The sequence below is a fragment of the Danio rerio genome, chromosome 1 (genome assembly GCF_049306965.1).
Source record: "Danio rerio strain Tuebingen ecotype United States chromosome 1, GRCz12tu, whole genome shotgun sequence".
Classification (NCBI taxonomy): domain Eukaryota; kingdom Metazoa; phylum Chordata; class Actinopteri; order Cypriniformes; family Danionidae; genus Danio; species Danio rerio.
Genome location: NC_133176.1, coordinates 20090615 through 20113798, shown reverse-complemented (window position 1 = coordinate 20113798; position 23184 = coordinate 20090615). Strand labels below are relative to the sequence as shown.

Here is a 23184-nt window from a genome sequence, read left to right as displayed (position 1 = left end):
ATGCACAATTGTGAGAAATAAATCTGCAATGCTTGCAGTGTAAATTGTAAAGGTATGGAGTCAAAGAAAAGTCAAAACTGTAAAATATTCAGATAATTTTTGAATTGTTAAATTACATTCTGAAAATCACTGTTCTGAGTTAAAAAAAAATCTGAATTTGCAGAATTGAATCCTAGCCATTGCAAACAATATATAAAATAAACAGAAATAATAATAAAGTAGCAGCTTGAAAAAGAGAATTCTGAAATGTTAATAACAATTTTGAGGGGGGGGGCAGAACTGTTAGATATAAATCCAGAATTTCGACTTTTCTGTAATTGGGGGTATTGCCAATTCTGATAACTGGAGTTCTGAGGGAAAAATTAAATTTGAAATATAAAATTGTAAAAAATAAATAAATAAATAAACAAATAATAATAATAATAATAATAATAAGAAGAAGAAAAAATAAGAAATTAAATTTTGAAAAAAAGAAATGGAGAAACAAATCAGATATTTAACCTCTGGTTCCTTTTTACATTTCTGGGTTTCTCAGTAGTGGAGGTCATCATAGTTGGGTAAACTTTGAGCGCATGAATGGGAGAGTACAGAAAATATTTTTTTTACAGTTCCATTTGCTTAAAAAATAAAAGAAAAACTTCACGATGGTGTTATCAAGACTTTAGGAAAATAAATGTAAAAATAGTATGAGACTGATAATGGCAACCAGAAGAGATTTGATGCAATTTTTGCAGAGTTGATATAATGTGTTATAAATGTGGTATAAATGTGTTTTTTTTAATCAAAATGTTAAAAACTTTCAACAATTTAAGATTATGATAACCGTAAACGTGTGAAAAGGATCCATTGTGATAAAGACAAATTTAAAAATTCTGAGAAAATAGGTCTAAATTGCAAAAATTGTGAGAAACCCTATGAACCTGCAATTATAAGAAATAGTCTGATATAGCAATAAATGCAAAATGACTCAAAATTCAGACTTTTTTACTCTGAACTGTGAGTTCATAGTATCTCATGTCTCTTCTGAATTTGAACTTAAAACATCTCTAAATTGTATTTTTTTTTCTTTGATCCTCATTTCTATTATTTTTTTCTACACTGTAAAACCCAACAGTTAACTTATTAAATGAAATGAGTGTAATCAACTTTTTATCAAATGAAATGAGTGTAGTTAACTCAAACGTTACTGAAAGTTAATTCTACTCATTTAAAAAGAGTTTTGAATTCAGTGTTGAAGGTAATGAATTAATTAAATACCTCATTATTTCAACTTAAATGGAGTCAGTTCACAGTACTTGTATATATTAGTTTTTCAACTCAGATGGTTTGTTGCAATCAGTTTCCTCAAACTGTTTGAGTTGCCTTAAACTTGGGTTTTACAGTGTTCAAATTGCTTTGTGTACTCAGATGGATTAAGTTCACAGTACTCATTAGGATTAGCATTTGAACTTAAATGGTTTGTTGCAATTAGTTTTCTCAAATTGTTTGAGTTACCTTAATTTTTTTGCATTTTTACTGTTTTCTTAATATTGAAACAGCCGTACTACTTTTTAGTAGAGAAAAGAAGGGCTCGTCCGGGATTTGAACCCGGGACCTCTCGCACCCTAAGCGAGAATCATACCCCTAGACCAACGAGCCGACCGTGTAAGATGATCGGGTAAAAGACATGACGAAAGTTAAGGCAGACCACCGACGGACCCATATCAAATATTTACTCAGTATCAAACGATTAACAATGAAATATAAGTAGTTTGACAGGCATGTGAAAACTTGCTTTTAAAATGTGACAGTTATCTCATCCTTCACGTTATCAGATTTCCCTCTTTGAAAACCAACTCTAAACTTCAACGCCACCTTAAAAGCCGACTTCAACCATATAAATACCTCACTGTCTCTCTCAAAGAAGGGTTTTAGCCCCACGTGCAGCTGTGTGTAGCACTTTACTGTAGTACATACACGAAATGCGACTGTATTTTGTTCAGTATTTATCTTCTTGTCTCCTGAGTGCCAAAAGTTCAGCTGACGTCACCCGCCACCGCCGCACGCGACCCCGCTGCCGACGTGGCGCGAGCTCGAGCGGAAAGGGTAGCGGGAGCGCGACTGTCTGTCAGCACAACTGGTAAGAAGGGATGACCCCATCAATTTACTTCATTTACACAACAAATAATATATATATGTTGGTTTTGCATGCGTTTGTTTTGCACTTTAGCATTAAGACTGTCTTTACGGAGATTTTGTCGCGGTTGTTGCCATGTATTTGGATATAATTGTATTATTTGAGTCAAATTCGCCTTAACCGTCGCTTGTAAAGTGCTTGAAACGTATGTTTATTTATGTTTACAATGTTTAAATAAATAGTGTGCACTAAAACGAGAGATATATCTATATTAACGAATTAACGATTTGTATAAACATGGGCGTTTGGTTTTTTTATGGAAATACAGAACTTGAGACGTCATTACACTGCATTTATGTTACTGCATAGAAACGGTAAGATTTATAACCTGTTGTTTGTAATCTGCTTAAATTTATACATGGTGTATTTTACTTTACTGAACCATTGTTTACAAACTAAAGTTTGAATGAGGTTTCTACGTGTGGAAAATAACCACTAGATGGCGCCGCAATCCGCTTTAAACAAAGGCGCTTGACAGTGTGGCACCATTCAGGGACAGCGCGGCTCCAGCTGTAGGCCTATGTGTGAATGCTTTTCTTTCCACACACACCCACACAAGTACACATACTGTACATTGCATTCAATTCATTAGTCATAATTCCATGTGTAATACACTGTACATTAATAATAAGTCGTACGTGCAATGATAGTTTGTAAAACCAAATCCTAAATTGTGACCCTAGACAACAAAACCAGTCATCAGTGTTTTATTGTAGTGTTTTTTTAATTGAAGTTTACATTGGGATGGGATAATATTTAGCAGATTTACAACAAAAATTGCCTTTAAAGTTTTCTAAATTAATGACAATGCACATGGCTCTTTCAAAAATTGAGTTTTGATGTATTCACAGTTGGAAGTTTACTAATTATCTTAATGAAGCATGATCTTTACTTACTATTCAGATGATTTTTTGCATAAAAGAAAAATCGATCATTTTGACCCATACTAGGGCTGTATGACATTGTTTTAGTCTCGATATCGCAATGTGTGCATCTGCAGTAGTCACATTGCATAGACATGCAATGTTGAGTTGACTTTGTAGTTTAATTTTTTCATTTACATGTACAAAACCATAAAGCATGCATTGTTTATTTCACTTGTATCTTTGCTTTGTTGCATTTATCCTTGCTTGTAATTTGTTCAATAGAGGTAAAGTTGGTTTTATATTCAGATATTCAGACATACTCCTTAATAATATAATTTCAGAAAAGTATTCTTTGCAAATTCTTAATAGGGAAATCATATTAGCAGCAAATGACTATCAAAGCACAACATTGTTTACAATGAATTAGATAGTGTTAATGTTGTTTAGAAGTCATACTTGCATGGTAATTCCGATCGAATATTCAACGTAACATAGTAAACAATATAGAGACTGCTAAATGAACGAATGTGCGAATATAAAACCATTTTTACCTCTGTTTATTCATTAAATTTAATACATGTTTCACTGCCCTACAGAATTATCCCGATCAATCAAAATGAATACTTCTGCTAAAACTTTGGACCAATTCTTACTATTAATTAGTTGCTTGCATGCATGTTATTGAGATATTGGCTGCTTATTAGTACTTTTAAACTACATATTCTGTATGATCTTATTCTACATCCCCAATCCTACACAATAACTAAACTACTTTAATAACTATTTATAAGGATCAAATTGGGAGTTTATTATAGCAAAAGTCTGCACTCATTGAACCTTAAAATAAAGTGTGAACAAAAGTGCTATTTAATCGTTTGCTGGAATGCTATAGACAGATACAGTATATTGCAATATATTTTGCAGAAAAACAAAATATTGCAATGTCAGATGTTTCTAATATGGTGTAGCCCTAGCCCATAAAATGTATTTTTAATTCCTGCCAAAAATATATTTATGCAAAACTGATCTTGTAGTTCAGGGTCACATTTCACAACCATAAAACCCTAAACATAAAACAAACAAATTATAAGTGTACATGATTATGTACTGTACTGTATGTGTGTGTTCATATTAACACTGGCTGCATTTGCTGGCGAAAGCAGTATGTGATGAGTGTTAGAATTCATACCATACTTCATAAGAGGAATGACCAGGGTGATCTGCAGACATTCTGAAGTGTATTTCTAATAGACACCTCACTATCCTATGAGGTCCCGGGAGAGGATTTGTAAATGACAGTATAGTGATGCAACTGATGATGGTACAGTCGTTACAATCATGTATTCATATGCATGGTGGTCATAAAGTTCATGGAGGCCACACAATACGATCTTTCTTTTTGAAATAAGAATTCCATCTCATAATCCCAAAGGAATTCTAATGGAATTCCTGGCATAATTTGGAAGCAAACAACAACAAAACAAATTCCCCAAGAATCAATTACGATCCAATTAGATACACTGATGATGTGAACAAAAGGTTTAAAACAATTATTCTGAACATCGGTTATACAGAAACATCCTAGAAATGGCTTTTAATACTTTTAGCATAAGCTTGAAATGATTATAGACATGATGTTAGCAACCCATAATTTAATTTACCTTATTATACCCTCTCTCAAGTAATTTTAAACCTTTATAAGTTTTTTTATTCTGTGAACATATTCAAGAAAATATTTATCTTTTGGAAAATTAGTCATGTTTTCAACAAGTGAAGGGTGAAACAATGATAGAATTAAAATTTTTGGGTCAACTATCCCTTTGAATGCATTAACACCCAGTGTATTCTGTATGCACTACAAGCTAATTTATACAGATATCTGCATGTTTGAGAAATAGGCCCCTGAGCATCATTTATACGATTCTTTAACAAGTACATAATAATTTTTCTTTTTATTGTGCTTGTGTGTTTTTTTCTTATAATCTGTCATTATAATGGTTTCTGCAAGTCTTAATTCACACTTTCCACAGTTTAAGCAAGAGCAGAAAATCTAATTCATTGAACTGAGGGTTTTATTTGCTGCATTAACTACAAAAATGAATATATTTGACCATATTTCTGTTTTTAGTATAAATGTCTGAAAATCCCTAAATCAGATACACGTACACGAGGTGCAAATGAGAAAATTAAGTTTAATTTTCGGAGAAATTGAACAAAATGAAGAGAGTTGAAGCCATAATGAGAACAAATGTCTCACACAGGTGTATAAAAATTACTTTTCCATTTGAACTAAGTAGATTTTTTTACTGCTAACCGGTAAATATGTGTAGTATTGCTTTATAATAAACACTTCATTTTCATCAGTTTCAAAGAAACAACTTTTATTAATGTAATGAAACCTTTAGTGCTGGAAAACACGACAAAGAAGGAAAAGTAAAAGTTATTATTATGGTAGAAGAGTTTTTTCAAACACTAAGATGTGTTTTAAATGAATTAATAAGTAACAGGCATCCATATAAAGTTGTATTTTCAAACTTGGAAGGGTTTCTAATACAATTCATCTTCCTTCAATCAAAATCCTCTTTACATTATTTTAAAGTCCATATTTATTTTGCTGGTGCACAATGTTATTCTTTAGATCGGAGATGCCCAGAGTAGGGCCTTCGGGCCAAAGTTGGCCATTGTAACCTTTGAGTCGGTCCACCATCTCATCTGAAAAGACAGTGAGAATGATAGACTGGGTTGGGGTGAACGCATTTCACACAGAGATTGTCATTTCTAGTTTGACGTAACCTTTTTTCTTTGTTTTATTGCTGAGCTACAAAAAAGCAAACTGAAAATAAATGTTTCATTTAAATGTTGTAAATGAATCAGATTTTTTCAAAATGTAAATACTGTCACTCGACAGATGACTTTGCAGATAACATCAGCAAGGAATTCAAGGCAAAACATTTTGTAATTCTGTTATAAATGAGATTGTTTTTAATGTAATAAGTTCTTTATAAAATTTTAAAATTATGTATTACTTAATATAAAGCAATGTTTTCTAGTCATTTTTAAAATATTATTTAAAAAATGAGAAAATTATCCGTGGCAACTATATTTACCTTCTGCACACAATAGCCTCAGTCAGTTTGGTTTTGGCTCTACTCAAGAAAAAGTTTGGGCACCCCTGCTTTAGATAATTAATTAATTATGTGCAAGTTAATCCACAAGTTTTGTAAATATTGCAAGTTAATGAAAATTATTCTTTTTTCGGCAATCTTTATTCAAAATTTGACCATTTGCATTTGAAGTAGAGCTGCAACAAACAACTGTATTTATATTGATTAATTTATTGAGTAATTTATTGATTATTCCGCCTAATCTTAGGGATTAATTTTATTTTTACAATTATTACTTTGGAGTGGCCATCCTTCTTTGTTGACATCAGTTTGACAGTTTTCAAAGCAATATTTGTAACCATGCCCTTTTTACCATTAGTTTGCTATGAAAGAATGGTGTGCAAATAGAAAGCCACACCCCCTACCAAACATTCAGTTTTAGTTGAAAATACATCAACATACTGAATTATAACTCTCAGCTTCTTCAAGTTAATGTGGGCTTTAAATATATACTTTGAATTAGCTTTAATAAAATCTGCAGAAATCCTAAATATCCAAGTATTTTTCAACCCTTAGTCAGTTGGTTTTCTGTCAATCATCATCAGCTGCTTACATGCTCTTTTTTTTTACACTGTTTGTTTATCTGCTTTCCTCAGAGCACCATGTCGCAAGATGAGACTGTGGAAGACCTTGCTCTAAAATCTCCCCCTGCTGATGAAACTGCCCCCGTACCTGCAGTCAATACAGATGAAGTCCCCTCCTTATCACAACTGTCACTAGACACACAAGCCTCTGACTCAAGCAGTATGGCTGCAGAAGAGCACAGTACAGCCAAATATGTTAAAGAGAAGCAAGAACAGCTGCTAGAAGACAAACCAGAGGGTCAGGTGGCTGAATGTGTGGAGTCTGTGAGTTTGGACCCAGATGTTACTCAAGTAGAGGCTCAGGGACCTGAGGTATTTAAGTCGTCATAGTAATATTTAGCAGCATTATACAAAATTCTTAATTCAAATACCGTGTCTTACCTGGATATATGTTAATAGGCCGCAGATGAGTCTAAACCTAAAGGCTGGAGTAGTTGGGGATCCTGGGGGAAGACACTTCTGACCACTGCCACATCAACTGTGGGTAAGTGACCAAAGAATTCTGTGGGTCACCACAGATCTTTCTTTCTTTCTTTCTTTCTTTCTTTCTTTCTTTCTTTCTTTCTTTCTTTCTTTCTTTCTTTCTTTCTTTCTTTCTTTCTTTCTTTTTACAAAACAAAACAATTGGGACTGTAAATTAGGTAATTTGACACTCTTTTGTGTGCATTATGCCTTGCAAAGCAAACAAAACATTAAATAATGAATTTTCTTTTTGTCGTCTTTAGGTCAAGGGTTTAGCTCTGTGAAAGAGAAGGCAGGTGTGGCGTTGCGGATACGTCAGAGCTCAACATGTGAGGAGGCAGAGGAGGCCCATGAGCATTCTGGGACAGAGCAGGCAGAACACGCTCATGCAGAGGAGACGCACAGAGGAGTACTGTCAACCATCAGCAGCGCTGTTCACAACACTGTGAGCCTGCACACATACAGTATTACACACAGCTTTACCATCACTGAAAGGCAACAACATCAAACTCTCAACTTCATTCACTCAAGATATATTAATCTGTCATATCCACCATCATATTTATGTTCATACTAATTCATCCTTCTTGCTTTTTTTAGGGAAAGTCAGTAATAACTGGAGGTCTTGATGCTTTGGAGTTCATTGGAAAGAAGACCATGAATGTCTTAGCAGAGAGTGATCCAGGCTTTAAAAAGACTAAGATACTAATGCAAAGAACTGTCTCTCTGTCTCAGGTTAGATGCTCAGCAAATGATCAAATAACATTTTACACCATGATTACATGTCATGTGAAACACCAGGCTAATGCTAATTAATCATTAAAGGAACACTCAAATGACTTTTTCATACTTATTTTAAAATAGGCCCTTTTTTACAAGTTTGACCTTGAGTTTGACTATTGTGAATCTATTCAACCGATCTCCGGGTATGGCGGGAGTACTTTTAGCATAGCTTAGCATAAATCATTCAACTGGATTAGACCATTAGCATCTTGCTTATTAAAAGTTTCAATAATTAAGCTTGACCCCTCTGTATTTACATAATGTATCATATCGACGGAAAATTAAAAGTCACTATTTTCTTGGTTGATATTGCTTGGAACTATACTCTCAGTTCAGCGTAATAATCAAGGAAAGGCACAATGATAACAACAATATTTAAATTCATCTGTATAACTCTAAGGCAGGGGTTCCCAAACTTTTCAGCCCGCGACCCCCAAAATAACAATGCCAGTGACTCGCGACCCCCAATATCCTCTCAGGTGGTTATAAATACAGAAACCTTGCATGCAATGACGCAGACACACCAATTACATTTTTTAACGTGTGTCAGGGCTTTTAATGTGCCAGAAAGTATAACCTGATGTTATAAAATCAAAATGCATCTGACGCTATTGCTGCCTTTAATATAATGTAATTAACCCAGAGGTCGCAATCCAATAGAACTAATAACTACAGTATAAGCTACTATAGTAACTATATAGTATATAGTAACTATAAACGACTATTTTTATTTTCAGTATAGTTATGGATAAAATATGTTAATTCTTATGTTGATAAGACTGGCACTTACTGTGTCTGATCTATGTGCTTTTGCTGTGTTGTCTGCAGATGTTAAAAGAAGCGAAGGAGAAGGAGAGAGCGAGACTGAGCAGTCAGATGGTCACAGAACCAACCGCACACTATGGAATCTTGTTTGATGATTACCAAGGCTTGTCTCATCTCGAGGCGCTGGAGATACTCTCCATTGAGAGTGAAGGGAGGGTAGGTATTACACACCACCAACATTCAACCACCCATAATATCTTTTACCACCAAGAAACAAGCAAAAAATGCAGTATTGTCATCAGAAATTAATCTCTAGCCAATATTTTTTTCCTTGTATTTTTGCTCATTATCCAGCAAAATAAACCCTTGTTAAGTTGATTGTTTCTACATAAAGAGGTTTATTTTGCATTAGCTGTCAGCTGACTGATCAGGTATTCCACAATTACAGTAGCAACTCATCAAACTAATGAATTAAATGGATGTAAAATAGTAATCTGAGTTTAGATAAATGTGTTAAGTGTAAAGAATGAAACAGCAGAGTGATAACATAAAGTTACATTAGCATGCACTACCATTTGTTTTTTGTCGGAAATTATTATTTTAGTATGCATTAAACTGGCCATAGGTATCAGAAAAGATTTTTAACATTGTTATTTCTATTATATGTTGCTCTTATGAGCATAATATATATCAGAGAATCTTAATATAATAGATATAAACAGCAATCGTAAACAAATAAGCAGCAAATCCACATTTAAAAGGGTTTTGTGATTTGCATTGCAATGAATGTCTTCAGTTTTACTCTTTACTATAGTTTGTATCAAATAAATACAGCATATCTAATAAGTTAGCCATGAAAGGCCTTATTTTCTTTTATTGTGTTACTGTTTTCATTTCAGGTGCAGGAATTCTTATGCTCTTTGGAAGAGGAGGATTTAGAAGTTCTGAAGAAGGATCTGATTGCGATTAAAGAGATCTTCATCAGTCGTGAGGAGAAGGAACCTGAGGCCGCCTCAGGGGAAAATGGTGATCTTTATTCACAAATTCAGTGTTCCACCCCTCTCTGTGAGTCTTCAAAAGCCAAAACACGAGTCAAGGCCAAATCACATTTTGATGTGATCAAATCCTGCACACAATCAAGATCATGTGCTTGATTAATCTGTATTAAAATTCCTGAATGATTTTGTATTAATCATATTACAACATCACATTCAGTTATTGTATTTAAAAACTAATCTTAGTCAAAGGGATAGTTCACCCAAAATAAAATATGTAATTATTTGCACATTAAATATACACATTAAAACAGCAGTTGATTTTCATAGCATTTTTGAGTTCTGTTTTGGATCTCAATGACTGCTTCTTTCAATATTCTTCAGAATGTCTTGTTTTGTTCTGAGTAGAAGAAATAAATAGAAATACATTTTTAAAAGACCAGAACCACTTGAGTGTGAGTAAATGGTGAAGAAAAAAGCCTACACGATTAATCGATTTGAAACTTATTTTTTGTTTTTTGAATTTGCGATTTGAAAAGGTGCGATTTTTCAAATTACAAAAGCTGTAAATATTTTGATTAATGCTTTGGCAAGGGAGGCGAGCACGAGTAATTAAAACGATCCAACTAACCTTACTTAAAGGCTAGGCTAAATTGTCCATAGTGTATGAATGTGAATGAGTGTGTATGGATGTTTCCCAGAGATGAGTTGCGGCTGGAAGGGCATCCGCTGCATGAAACATGTGCTGGATAAGTTGGTGGTTCATTCCGCTGTGGTGACCCCGGATTAATAAAGGGACTAAGCCGAAAAGAAAATGAAGAATGAATGAGTGAAGGAATGAGATGCATAATAAACAAAAATATTGTCTTTAAAAGTAACAGAAACATCTTGTATATTATAATTAATAAATGAGCCAATATGTTGACTGTAAAATTAGCCAACTGTGGCCGTTTATCTGTATCCATGTCACTCATTGGTGAACAACCCCCGAGCCGCCCTAACCAGTCGCAGCCCTTTCTGTTGTGTGCCTTAACACAATGACTGATTGCAGGTATTTAAAAACTCGTTCGGCATTGTTCAAAAAGCAAGCGGGACTATATTTTCATTTGCTATACATTGCTATAAATACTCATGTTGTTCTGTGCATGCACTTGAGTTTTGTTTGATGCATTCAAAGAGTGTTTTCTTTGAGCAGGTCGAATTAAAGTTACAGTTCATTTATCTGACTGCCGTATTAAAGGACAAAATTTTATTACAAATAATACATAAATATAACTTCATTCATTTTCTTTTCGGCTTAGACCCTTTATTAATCTGTGGTCGCCACAGTGGAATGACCTGCCAACTTATCCAGCAATTGTTTTATGCAGCAGATGCCCTTCCAGCCACAACCCAACACTGGGAAACACCTATACAGTCTTGCATTCACACACATTTACACTGCTGCCAATTTAGCTTTTTCAATTCACCTATAGCGCATGTATTTGGAAACCGGAAAAAACTCACGTGAACATAAATATAAATATGTTTTTACAAATACTATATTTTAATTCAAGAATTCTTGTGCTGTGGATTAAAATCTAAAATTGTGGATGGAATATGAAAAACGTAACAATCTGAATGTAAAGGTTTTATATATGATAAGATGTTATATACAATTTATTTATTTGATTTTAAATCATTAAATTGTAATTATTTTCTTAATTTGTCATGACAACTGATAACTTTATTGAAAAAAAAAAAAGGTTTTAAATAAACAGAAGCAAAGTGTAGCATACTTTGTGATTATTCTTGGTCGTCACATCAGACCTGTCGCTCTTTTATGAAGTTATAGTAAATCGCAAATCAAAATTTTGAATTTTGCAATTTTCTCCAAATCGTGTAGCCCTATAAAACTGTTCCTTTTTGGGTGAATTATTCCTTTAAAATGAGCAGTTATATAATCTACATACAGTTGAAGTCAATGTTATCATTATCCCTCCTGTGATAATATTTGTGATAATATTCCATTTTGTTTTCCAAATATTTCCCAAGTGATGTTTAACAGACAAAGAAACATTTCACAGTATTTCCTATAATATTTTTTCTAGAAAAAAGTTTTCTTTCTTTTAGCATGGCTGAAATAAAAGCAGGTTTTGCATTTTCTGAAAATGTTTAAAGGTATTAAATGTTAATATTATTATGTCAGTATTATTAGCCCCCTTAACAAATGTTTTTTTTTAATTGTCTACAGAACAAGCCACTGTTATCTAATAAATCACCTAATTATCTTTACTTGCCTTGTTAACAGAATAACTTAAGTCTTTAAATTACACTTTAAGCTGAATAATAGCATCTTGCAAAAGAAGCAGAAAAATATTTTGCCCTGTCATGATGGCAAAAAAAGTTATTATAAATTAGTTATTAAAAGTATTATGTTTAAAATTCTCTCTGTTAAACAACTATTGGGAAATATTTTTAAAAGAAAAAATAACAGAAGGGCAAATAATTTTGGCTTCGACTATAATTATTAAGCCTGTGAAATGATAATATAGTCTGTAATTCTGCTTTGAATCACTATGCTACAAGCCCAATATTGGCGAATTTCAATGAACAAACATTGATCTGATATGACAAGCGACTCAGTCAGAACGTTATAAATATTTCAGTCCTCCCCATTTTTGCTCTTGGCCATAAAATTCATGTGATCTGTGTGTTTCAGCTGCTGATGGAGAGGAGTTTGTCAGTGTTCTTACCGAACTACTCTTTGAGCTCCATGTTGCCGCAACTCCAGACAAGCTGAACAAAGTATGGTCACACTTTCAAACACATTCATGTATATCCACTGTCAATGCAAATGTGTACTTTCTCTACCTTTCTAACACACAGACACACATGTTATTCACAAGCTACAACTCAAATCATACCATGTGCCCTGCAGGCCCGTATTAAAGCTCATGACTGGGTGCAAGAAGTGGAGAAGTCTCAGGAAGCTGTCAAGAGTGTAACGGATGAAGCTTGCCCTGCTCCAGAAAAGGAGGGACCAACAGATGAAAAGAAAGAGAAAGTTGAAGTGGGAGACAATGAGGAAAGTAATGCAAAGGATGTAAAAACAGATGCTGTTGAGGTGAGATGTGTTGTTGTGTTATATATTTAGACTGCTCAGCAAATATGAGTACACCTCATTTTGAAAATAAACATTTTTATCCATTTCTCAGTGAATATGAGTACTCTATATCTGTGAATTTGAACAAAATAGATTTATTAAACGGGTATATTTATTAAAAAAATATTTTAGTCAAAGAAAATCTTAAGGAATAGAAAGATACATTTAAATTCATGCTAAATATTGCAAAAAATTTACAAACTACATTTCAACAAAATAGTATTACTTTTTTGATTGTCTTGATTTTTAAAAATTGTATTTAATGTTTTATAAATTATATATCAGGTCAGGTGATAAATATATACATTTGGGCTACTAATTTTTGAACCGTTATTGTAAGTTATTTTGTTAGATAAGCTCCAGATTTGGTCAGTACTGACTAATGTATATGCACAAAAATAATATTGCAAAGCATCATACAGAAAATATTATTTTAAATGAGAGATTTGGGGAGGTGTACTCGTATATGCGGAGCACTTTATATCATGACAAGAATGAAAATAGTTTTAGCGTATTAATGAATATGTGTCAATGTATTTGGTCTTGGCAGACTAAATAGGTGTCAGTAGGTGTATAGACACACTAGCTACAGTATGTTTCCATCGATCTATTTTATGCGCATTTTGGAATATTTGAAAAAAAAAATGCTTTGGAAGTGACTTTTTTATTCTCTTTGACATATTTGATAGAAATGCTGCTTAATTAGCAAATGTCTGTACCATTTACTTACACTCAAGTGGTTGTAAACCTTTATGAAATCATTTGTTTGACACAACTCTAAAAAATGTTGGAAGAAAGCAGCAATTGACTTCCATCAAAAATACAACAGAAGTCAATGGCTGCTGCTTCACAGAATTATTTAATATATCTTCCTTTTTATTGGACAGATGAAGAAAAAAGCTCAAACAGGCTTGGAACAAGTGGAGTAAAGGATTTTTGGTTGAACTATAATAACTGGAATTAGATTTTTTTTTCGAGGATTGTTTGATAAGTAGAATGTAATGTAATGTAATGTAATATAATGTGTATTTATATAGCGCATTTATTGTGTATGGCCATACACCCAAACCGCTTCACAGTCATGAGGGGGGGTCTCTCCACACCACCACCAGTGTGCAGCATCCACTTGGATGATGCGACGGCTGCCACAGGACAACGGCGCCAGTGCGCTTACCACACACCAGCTGTTGGTGGAGTGGAGAGACAGTGATAGAGCCAATTCGGTGGAAGGGGATGATTGGGAGGCCATGGTCCTAAGGGCCGATAGAGGGACTTTAGCCAAGACACCAGGGTTACACCCCTGCTCTTTCACGAGAAGTGCCATGGGATTTTTAATGACTACAGAGAGTCAGGACATCGGTTTAACATCTCATCCGAAAGACGGCGCCCACTGACAGTGTAGTGTCCCCTTCACTTTTACTGGGGCATTAGGACTCACACAGACCACAGGTTGAGCGCCCCCTGCTGGCCTCACTAACACCACTTCCAACAGCAAACTAGTGTTCCCTAGTGGTCTCCCATCCAGGTACTGACCAGGCTCAGCCCTGCTTAGCTTCAGTGAGTAACCGGTCTTGGGCTGCAGGGTGACATGGCTGTGACTATTGAATATTGAATTGCATTTATTAATAGTATTTCACAGATAAACATCTTTACTGTCAGTTTTGATCAAGTGATTGCATCCTTGCTGAAAAAGTATTAATGTCTTGCAAAGAAAATGCATTAAATGTATACAACTTTCTTTGTTTGTTTGTTTGTTTGTAGAAGGTGTATCTGTCATCAGTAGGCAGCCTTGCAGAAGTGACTGCTCGCAGTATAGAGCAGCTGCATAAGGTGGCTGAGCTGATTTTACATGGACAAGAGCTGGAGAAGCCAGCCTGCCAACAGGCCAGCATCCTGGTCAGGTGAGTTCCTCATCCATTTTCATAAGATATTATTAGACTGCATTAGGGAATTCAAATCATTCTCTGTTTATTGACTGTTTTTTATGCTCAGGCTAACCAGTGCCATGTGTAAGGAGGTCAGATGCCTGGCCCGAAAGTTCTCAGATACATTACTGGCAGTAGGGGTGAGTCTACCTGAGCTTAATTTTATTCAAAAACTTGCCTTGTTTACTTTCTTAATGTGTTTATGTGATTTTAAAGGCATAGTTCACCCCAAACTGAAGATGTACACACTATTTACTTGGTTTCAAAGCTTTTTGAATTTCTTTTTTTCTACTGAATACAAAATAAGATATTTGGTAAAATGTTGAAACCTGTAACCATTGACTTCCATAGAAAAACAAATGCCATGGAAGTTAATGGTTGCAGGTTTTCAGCATTTTTCAGAATATATTTTTTTGTGTCCAGCAAAAGAAAGAAACTCAAAGATTTTTTATGACAAGTGAAGAAGGATAAATGATGACCAAGTTATAAATGTTCTCCCATTCATCGGTGGATGATATTGCATAGAAAACAAACATTTGTTTTTGTCTAAAACTAAATGTAAAGACTAAATAGCTCAGCCTCTGACTTTTTTTAACATGATATCACTTTGTCTTAATTTTGCGCTCTTCTCCTCTAACCACCTATCACAGAGATAGATTATGGTGGTGATCAAACCACTTCATTGAGGACAGCAGGGTTCCATTTAAAACCAAATGAAAAACACATGAACCAGCTAATCAAAAGGTTACTAGAACATGGATGTGTGCTGCACTCTATAGCAATATTTATTTTGTGAACATGTTTCTACTATGACAAAATTAACAACAGATAACAAAAGATGGATTTGATTTAACAATGTTTTACAACAATAGGAACATGACTATTGCGTTTGTGTGTGTTTTTAAATTTATTGTAGTATTGCATGCATTTGCAATTCCAACACATACACTCAACTTTTTTTACAAGTTATGCTCAGGTTCATTCATATGCGCTACATAAAACATTGGTCAGTGTTTCATCATTATTGCTAACAAGCACAGTTAAAAAATGATCAATTGATAGTTTAAGCCTCTGGAGTCCATTCACCATTTTTTGGTTGTACTAATAAGACAAACACATATTTGAAATCTGTAAATTTTCACTTTTTATTTGTGTATATTCATAATTATAACAAACAAAATATATTTTTGTAAAGTTAATAAAACAGACACAGAGTGCTTTCTCTTTCTGTGCCTTCTGTCAGCATGGCAAATGTGTGAATTCAGAGATTCGGTAGCTGACAAACAGACATTTGCCTTACATTTTTAAACGAGCCAACTCATTTTGAAAACAAATGTTCTCTGGTTTAGTGATCCGTATGGAAGGAACGCAATGCAATAATACATAACACACAAAGAGGTCAATATCTGCTGAACTAAATAAAAAAACACACAAATGAAATAAAAGGATTTAGTTATTTTAATATTCGTTAATATTGAAAAGCAACCATGCAGGTGAGATGAGCATAAATACAAGAAAAGACAAGAACCAACAAAACAAAACACTGGGCTACTTGTACACAATGGTCAACATGCAGTGCAACATGCATTGAAATTAGCAACTAACATTACGTTGCCGCAGTAAATGTGAAAACACTAGTAGATTGTTCTAGAAGGATTGTCCAGAAATGTTTTTATTCTTAGTTTTCCTTAATAAATGTATATAAAAAGTAAGGTTTTTGATCTAAAGTTTATAATTAACATTCTTCTTCTTTTTTCTCTCCACAGAGTCAAAGAAAAGCAGAAGAAGTAAATCCTCTAGTGGACAGTGTGATGCTTGAGGTAAAACTGAATGTGATTTTAGGCATAATTTAATTAGTCGTTTATTTATATAGCACATCAACATGGCATTGCCCAAAGTACTGAACACAATCAACACTAATTAAAATGACAAATCACACAACACATTAATAAATGATCTGAAACTATTCAGAGGGAACAAATGCTCCGAAAAGAAGATGCAATCTCAGAATATTCTTAAAAAACATGTCTGATCATCAGCTTGTCTGATGTGAGGCACAGCTCTGCTCAACAAATGCTCCTCGTTTGACTACAGGGGATTTGATGGTGATGATTATAATGACTGTAGTTAGGATAATGTCGACCCTTCATCACTCTGCTGTGTGTCTTGTTCCCCAGGGTTCTAACAGCACTACCTACATCCACAATGCCTTTCAGCTGCTGCTGCCAGTTCTTCAGATCTCGCACATCCAGACCAGCAGAACTGCAGTCAAGCCAGACCCACAACCAGCATCTGCAGAATAGTGCCCTTTATTCTGTCCTCGTGTGTGTGTCTGTCTGTGTTTGTCTGTATTTAGGTACTGTATGTTGCTTCACTATGAGAGCTGATGCCAAAAAAAGTGCAATTCTAGTCTATATATAGACTCTTACAACGAGATAATTAAGAAAATACAAAGGAAACTCCTAACTTATTTAGGAAGCTGCTTATGTATCATTTATCGTGATACTATATTCGTTTATATCCGTTACTCTACCAAAAAGGAAGATTATTAATCAAGTGTTGTAAAACCAGAGCAGGTTTGAACTGTTATTCACATAAATTAATCAATCACTCATGTACATTTACCAGTCTTTATTTTTAATGACATGAACCATGAACATAAACTGTAATATAAATGATATGAAACTAAAGACTGAAATATTCTAAGTGGGTTTTTTTTCAGTATGTTATGAAAAAATGATTTACTACAGGTCTCAGAACATTCCATTTTGTTCACTGAATACTGAAAAGGCAAAGACGATGGTATGTTTTAAGATGAAGTCAATATCAAAGCTGGAAGATGGAAAGTGCTTTTAGGAAAAAAATAAATAGCATTTTTAATAGCCACAAGAGCTTTAAACTGGTGTTATAAAATTAGGAAATCACATTAGTGCAGCCGTATTGGTAGTTAAATAGATATTAGAGAACCATGCAGCATGCTTAATGTTTTCAGCCTAGTTGTAGAAATGCTCTCTCTCGTTTCATTGAGCAAATAGGGCCACATAACACCATAGTCTTGTAAGGGAGAGTTCACCTAAAAAGCTGTTCATTTAAAATGGCAAGGCCTTACAAGATTAATTTGGTTCAGCAGAACATTAAGGAAGATTTACATGTGTTGCTTATACTGTGATCCTTGTTGTTTCATTAAATGCAAGTCAATGTTTACAAGAGCTTAATGGTATAAAAAATAAAAAGGTGTTATGATGCACTATTAATTATTCACAGCGTTGTTACATTTTTAATCCACAGCGTTTACAAACGTGTTCATAAAGTAACTGCATATTTAAATTTTTAGGTAAACTTTTCTTAGCTTTTAACACAATAGAAAAAAAAACGGTATTAGAAATTGGAAAATTTGAAGTTACAACCAGAAAAACAATCATTCTGCTAATGTTATGGACAATAGATATGCTCAATAAAGCAGTTTCATTTAAAAATTGAACAGTACACTGAACTGAACGGAAAGTGGTGTAACCATATTTCACAAAATTGAAAGATTTTGGTTCCTTCACATTCAAATTCACTTTTTCCAACAGGACTTGAAGTTGAGCATGCCTGAATGCCACTACAAGTTACAATTTAAAGTGGGAAACTCTTTTAAGAAGCTCTAAGGGATTTTCAGAAGGGATTTAGTTTCCAAGTTTATATGTGCCTGTTGGAAAACTTGTCAGACACAAGAAAGAAACATCTGTATTAACAGTAAATTTGTCAGAAATGTTACATAATTGCTTTTTAAAATGTTAACTTATTAAAAACAGCTTCTCCCACTTTTGTTTTATATTACACTCCATATACGACAATTTGGCCAGAACAAGCACTTGCCTATTGATTTCTCAAGATCTCTCAGAAAATCACAACATGGCTTCAGATGAAAAACTATAATGGAGGACGGTCCCTTTGGATATGTATATATATTGATTTGGTTGCAATAAAAATATTAGAAAGCAAAAAACAATAAATAAATAAATTGCTTAAATTGTCATAGCTGCCACTTTGTCTGAACATTTTTAGTGACGTTTGTGGTGGCCATGTTTCAGCTATAATCATGAAACATCCATTAAGTAAAGTTTGGAGATAGTTTGATCAAGAGTCATTATGATCACACGATTGAGGAGTTCTGGCAAAATGTCGGTTGCCAAAAGCATTGAAAGAGACCTATTATGTCCCTTTATACAAGATGTAAAATATGTGTCTAGTGTCAAAACAGTGTTTATAAAGTTTCAGCTCATAATACCACACATATCTTTTTTTATAACTCTTTAAAATTCTCCCTTAATTAGGCTTTGATCCAAATTGTGCCTTTAGGTGACTTTCACTTTAAATTCAGTTAAGAATAGCCCCTTTTACGCATACAGACCTTTCCGGAAAATTACTGGAAATCAGACATTTACTCCAGCCAATCAGAACATTCAGGCATTCACATCTGTGCTGTTTTTGAAAATAAAAGTCTTTTAATATTTTTCCAGACACTTTCAGCCACTAGATGTTAGTCGGGTAACGTTTGTGTGTTCCTTCTTAATGCCAACTGTGTAAAAAATATTGATAAAATGCTTATGATAAACCTCTGTTTGTTTCCTGTCAAGCTCTGCTTCAGTTGTTTGACGCGTGTGCTAGTAAAGTCAAAGAGCTTAGAATCAACAAGAGGCGGCACTTAATAGAACATTCCATTGCAACAGCAGCGCCCAGCAACAGCCCCGCAATTCCGCCATTTTGGAGTGAAAGCGATTGGCCATTCATTGGGTCTTATTTCTGTTTTGATGGCAAGCAGCTGCTTAGTTTTTTATTTATTTATTTATTTAAAAAGCGCATTAAATCTGAGATACAACCTTGAAAGACAACAATATGACACATACTTTCACAATCATCAGCACTTTTAACAGTTTTTTTTTCAGACTTATAATATGCTGTTGTTCTATTGGAGTTTTCATTCCAAAATGGCTGTTGCCTAAAACTAGCGGTATCTAGTGGCTGTTTCCCGAATTGCACTAGAGTGTTGCCTCTTGGTGATTCTATGCTTTTTGGTGAAGTAGTGCTCCATTGAGCGCCAGCACACATATTATGTACATCTTGACATGATTTCTCCCTATGTTTTTCTCAAAGTTGTTAACAAAACTTATCCATCCACAGAATTTGTAATGTCGTCAAACGTGTAAACATTGAGCTGCAGTCCGCGCTTCTGCCTAGTTGCATGAATGCTAAAGTTTAAATAAAAGTGTAACCATCAACAAAAGCCCGACCCCTTCTATGTTTATGAATACAATCGCAGCCGTTTAGAGCTAATTTCTGGTTAATGATATCAGAATTTACCAGTTATTTGGAATAGATGTGTGAATAGCCTTTTCTGGAAAAATTCCAGAACATTATTGCCTGTGTGAACAGCGCTTCTTTCAATTTTCCGGTAAAGTTGTTTCGGTAATTTTACGCATATTTACTGGTATCTGTGAAAGGGGCTATTGTGACCCAGTCCTATTTTCAAAAGCACAACGTTCAGAACTGTAATTGCTGCTTCTCAGTTAAGACTGTCTATGCTAATGAGAAAGAGATAATCTATGGGCGGGGCTTTCCCAGTTCCATGGGATGTACAAAGGGAGAATGTCAATCAAGGTGTTTCTACGTATTGTTTTTAAGAAGCGTGATTTTACATAATTGTATTAATTAGTTAATATATTATATATAACATAGCTTTATTCACATACTGCTGCCACACAACCATGTTTAAACTCATTATAAAATAGTTTTTTTGCATAATAAGTCCCCATATTATTTGCCAGCATTTGCCACCTTTCTTCACACCGCCATATAGGTATCTATATATAGATGCCACATTCGACAGCTTCAAACATTTCACCAAGTCGGCCATCTTGAAATGTCATCACTGATTATTTATATCCCTTTAACAGGTGAGAATGTGTTGGTTTATATGTTTTGTTTTAATTTTACAGGTTTCTTTTTTAAACTATCTAATATCTGTTGGTTGTTAAATCATCCCTGAGGTTTTCTTCAGATAATGATATTCACTTGTACTGTATAACTGCTTAAAAACATGAAGTAAACTTGGTCCTGAGACTTCTCTTGCTGACTTTGACCAGGATGTTAGACAGCTTACATAAAGCGTACATTGATGCATTATTTACATTGGATCTTTTCTTGGTCTGCAGTGTCTGATATGAACAGGGAAGACATTTAAAAAAAAATGTCAATCTTGCCTTGCTTCAGCTTGACAGGTACATTTTTAAGCACTTGCTTGTTCACTGTGGTTACCTCCGAGGTGGATATTTGACTGTAATACTGCAGTTGCCTTTGTTGTGTAAGAAATAAATCACTTTTTAAAAATAATAATAAAGTGCTTTTGCTGCTTCTCATGTCTTTAAAGGCTTTAAGCATCTTCTTCATGACTGGAGCAGGAAAAGTTGCTTCGATGATGCAGGTAGTCTAGAGAAAGAAAAATGTTGTTAAATGACATGAATGACATATCACCCAAAAATTAACATTTAGAGAAGAGCGGAGACAAAAGTAACGTGGGACGAAAGTAGTATTTTTATTCATTTATTTTATGATGCCCGGACAGCATTTGCTTTCCAGCCTATAACAGTACATTCAGCATGCAACTCTTGATAGAACTGCAAAATACCACCAGATTTTGAGAATGCGTTTTAAGACCAACATTCTACTTTTTTTCTTGGTGGAAAGAGAAGACCTTAGTTTAGCCAATGATGTGCTTTGGTTAAGTCGCAAGAGGTGTAGTGTTTATCTGTGAAGCAATTTTTGACAGACTGGTGTTTATTGTGAGTAGTTGCTGAATGCAAATGAAAACGTCAATAAAACAAAGGATCGACTCATGTCCGATCTGCAAAAAGATCTGAGACATCACCTCCCATAAGTTATGATGATATATAAGACATATTTCAAAAAAGTTTTTTATCAAATTAGTTTTCTGTAAATCGATCAAATGTATGTGTTGCCAAATGTGCAATAGTGGAATGTGCAATATTGCAATGGGTTAGCTAGCTAGCCAGGTCAGCTGTTATCTTTTAAGTTGTATGAATAACAACATGAATGCTAGTAGTATAATGTTGATTAGTCATATGTTAATGGCATTTGCATTATGGATAAAATTATTAAAAATAAAATTATTAGCCCCCTTTTGATTTTTTTTTCCCTTTTTTTTAATATTTCCCAAATGATGTTTAACAGAAGAAGAAATTTTTCACAGTATGTCTGATAATATTTTTTCTTCTGGAGAAAGTCTTATTAGGGACCGAGCACCGAAACGGTGCGTAGGCCCTATTGGAATTGCTCCGTTTATTATTATTATTATTATTATTATTATTATTATTATTATTATTATTATTATTCTCTCCAATGAATCGCGATTTAGAGGGGCTAAACATGCCCGAAAACTCACGCAACTTTGCACACGCCTCAGAAGTGGCGAAAATTTACGTTTATTATGGGTCTCGGAAGTGGGTGTGGCAAAATGACTCGACAGCGCCACCTAGAAAAATTAAACGGACGAGCCCCCGATCCACGAATCACACACACGCACGAAAATTGGCACACACCTCAAACACACCAAAACATACGAAAAAGTCTCTTGCAGCCATATCTCAAACCCAACAGGAAGTCGGATATTTTTGACTTCCTGCGGCGAAAAAGTGCCATTTTTGCCATTTCCAGGCGTCGTATTTTAACGAACTCCTCCTAGGGATTTTATCCGATCGACACCAAAATTGGATTTTGTCATGTAAAGGCCTTGGCGATGTTAAATTGCGAAGCTTTAGAGTTTTCGTCGATGGGCGTGTCCGTGGCGGCCTCCCAAACTTTGACGATTCGCCACAAAACAGGAAGTCATTATAACTCCGCCATGCATTATCAGATCTGCCTCAAAATTCACACGTTTAATAACAGTCCTGACCAGAACACGTTTTCATGCCAAAAACCAGATATAGTTATAGCGCCACCTGCTGGCCACAGGAAATGACATGATTTACGGAGTAAAAAACTCCTCCCACAAATCTTATTGTATCAGCACCAAAATTGGGTGGTGTTATCTGAAAGCTCTAGCGATGATATATTGTGAAGATCTAGAGTTTTCGCCGAGGGGCGTGTCCGTGGCGGCATGACAAACCTCAACGCTTCGCCATGGAACAGGAAGGCTTTATAACTCAACCACACAATGTCCGATCTGCCTGAAACTTCACATGGTTGATAAAAGTCCTCTCCTGAACACATCCTCATAACAATATTGAAGTGGGTGTGGCAAACAGACTCGACAGCGCC

General features: G+C 34.6%; 2 protein-coding genes and 1 non-coding gene across 5 annotated transcripts in view; 1 reads left to right on the top strand and 2 right to left on the bottom strand.

Moving 5' to 3' along the window:
* Positions 1-1566: 1566 nt before the first annotated feature.
* Positions 1567-1638, bottom strand: trnap-agg (transfer RNA proline (anticodon AGG)). The gene has a single exon. It is a non-coding gene; the product is annotated as a tRNA-Pro (tRNA).
* A 440-nt stretch (positions 1639-2078) lies between these two features.
* On the top strand, positions 2079-18124 carry fam114a1 (family with sequence similarity 114 member A1). Of its 2 annotated transcripts, none has more exon segments than NM_001089478.1 (13): positions 2079-2119; positions 6803-7102; positions 7190-7274; positions 7516-7697; positions 7853-7987; positions 8864-9016; positions 9700-9826; positions 12497-12582; positions 12716-12901; positions 14702-14841; positions 14933-15005; positions 16632-16685; positions 17043-17555. In NM_001089478.1, coding segments are annotated over 12 exon segments (1641 nt in total). In that variant the 5' UTR covers positions 2079-2119; positions 6803-6808; the 3' UTR covers positions 17169-17555.
* Positions 16308-23184, bottom strand: part of si:dkey-192k22.2 — a 69763-nt gene continuing 62886 nt past the window's right edge. For both annotated transcript variants that reach the window (XM_073950181.1, XM_073950180.1), the window contains one exon: positions 16308-21336. In XM_073950181.1, coding sequence (XP_073806282.1) covers positions 21281-21336 — 56 coding nt within the window. In that variant the 3' untranslated portion in view covers positions 16308-21280. The remainder of the gene's footprint in view (positions 21337-23184) is intronic.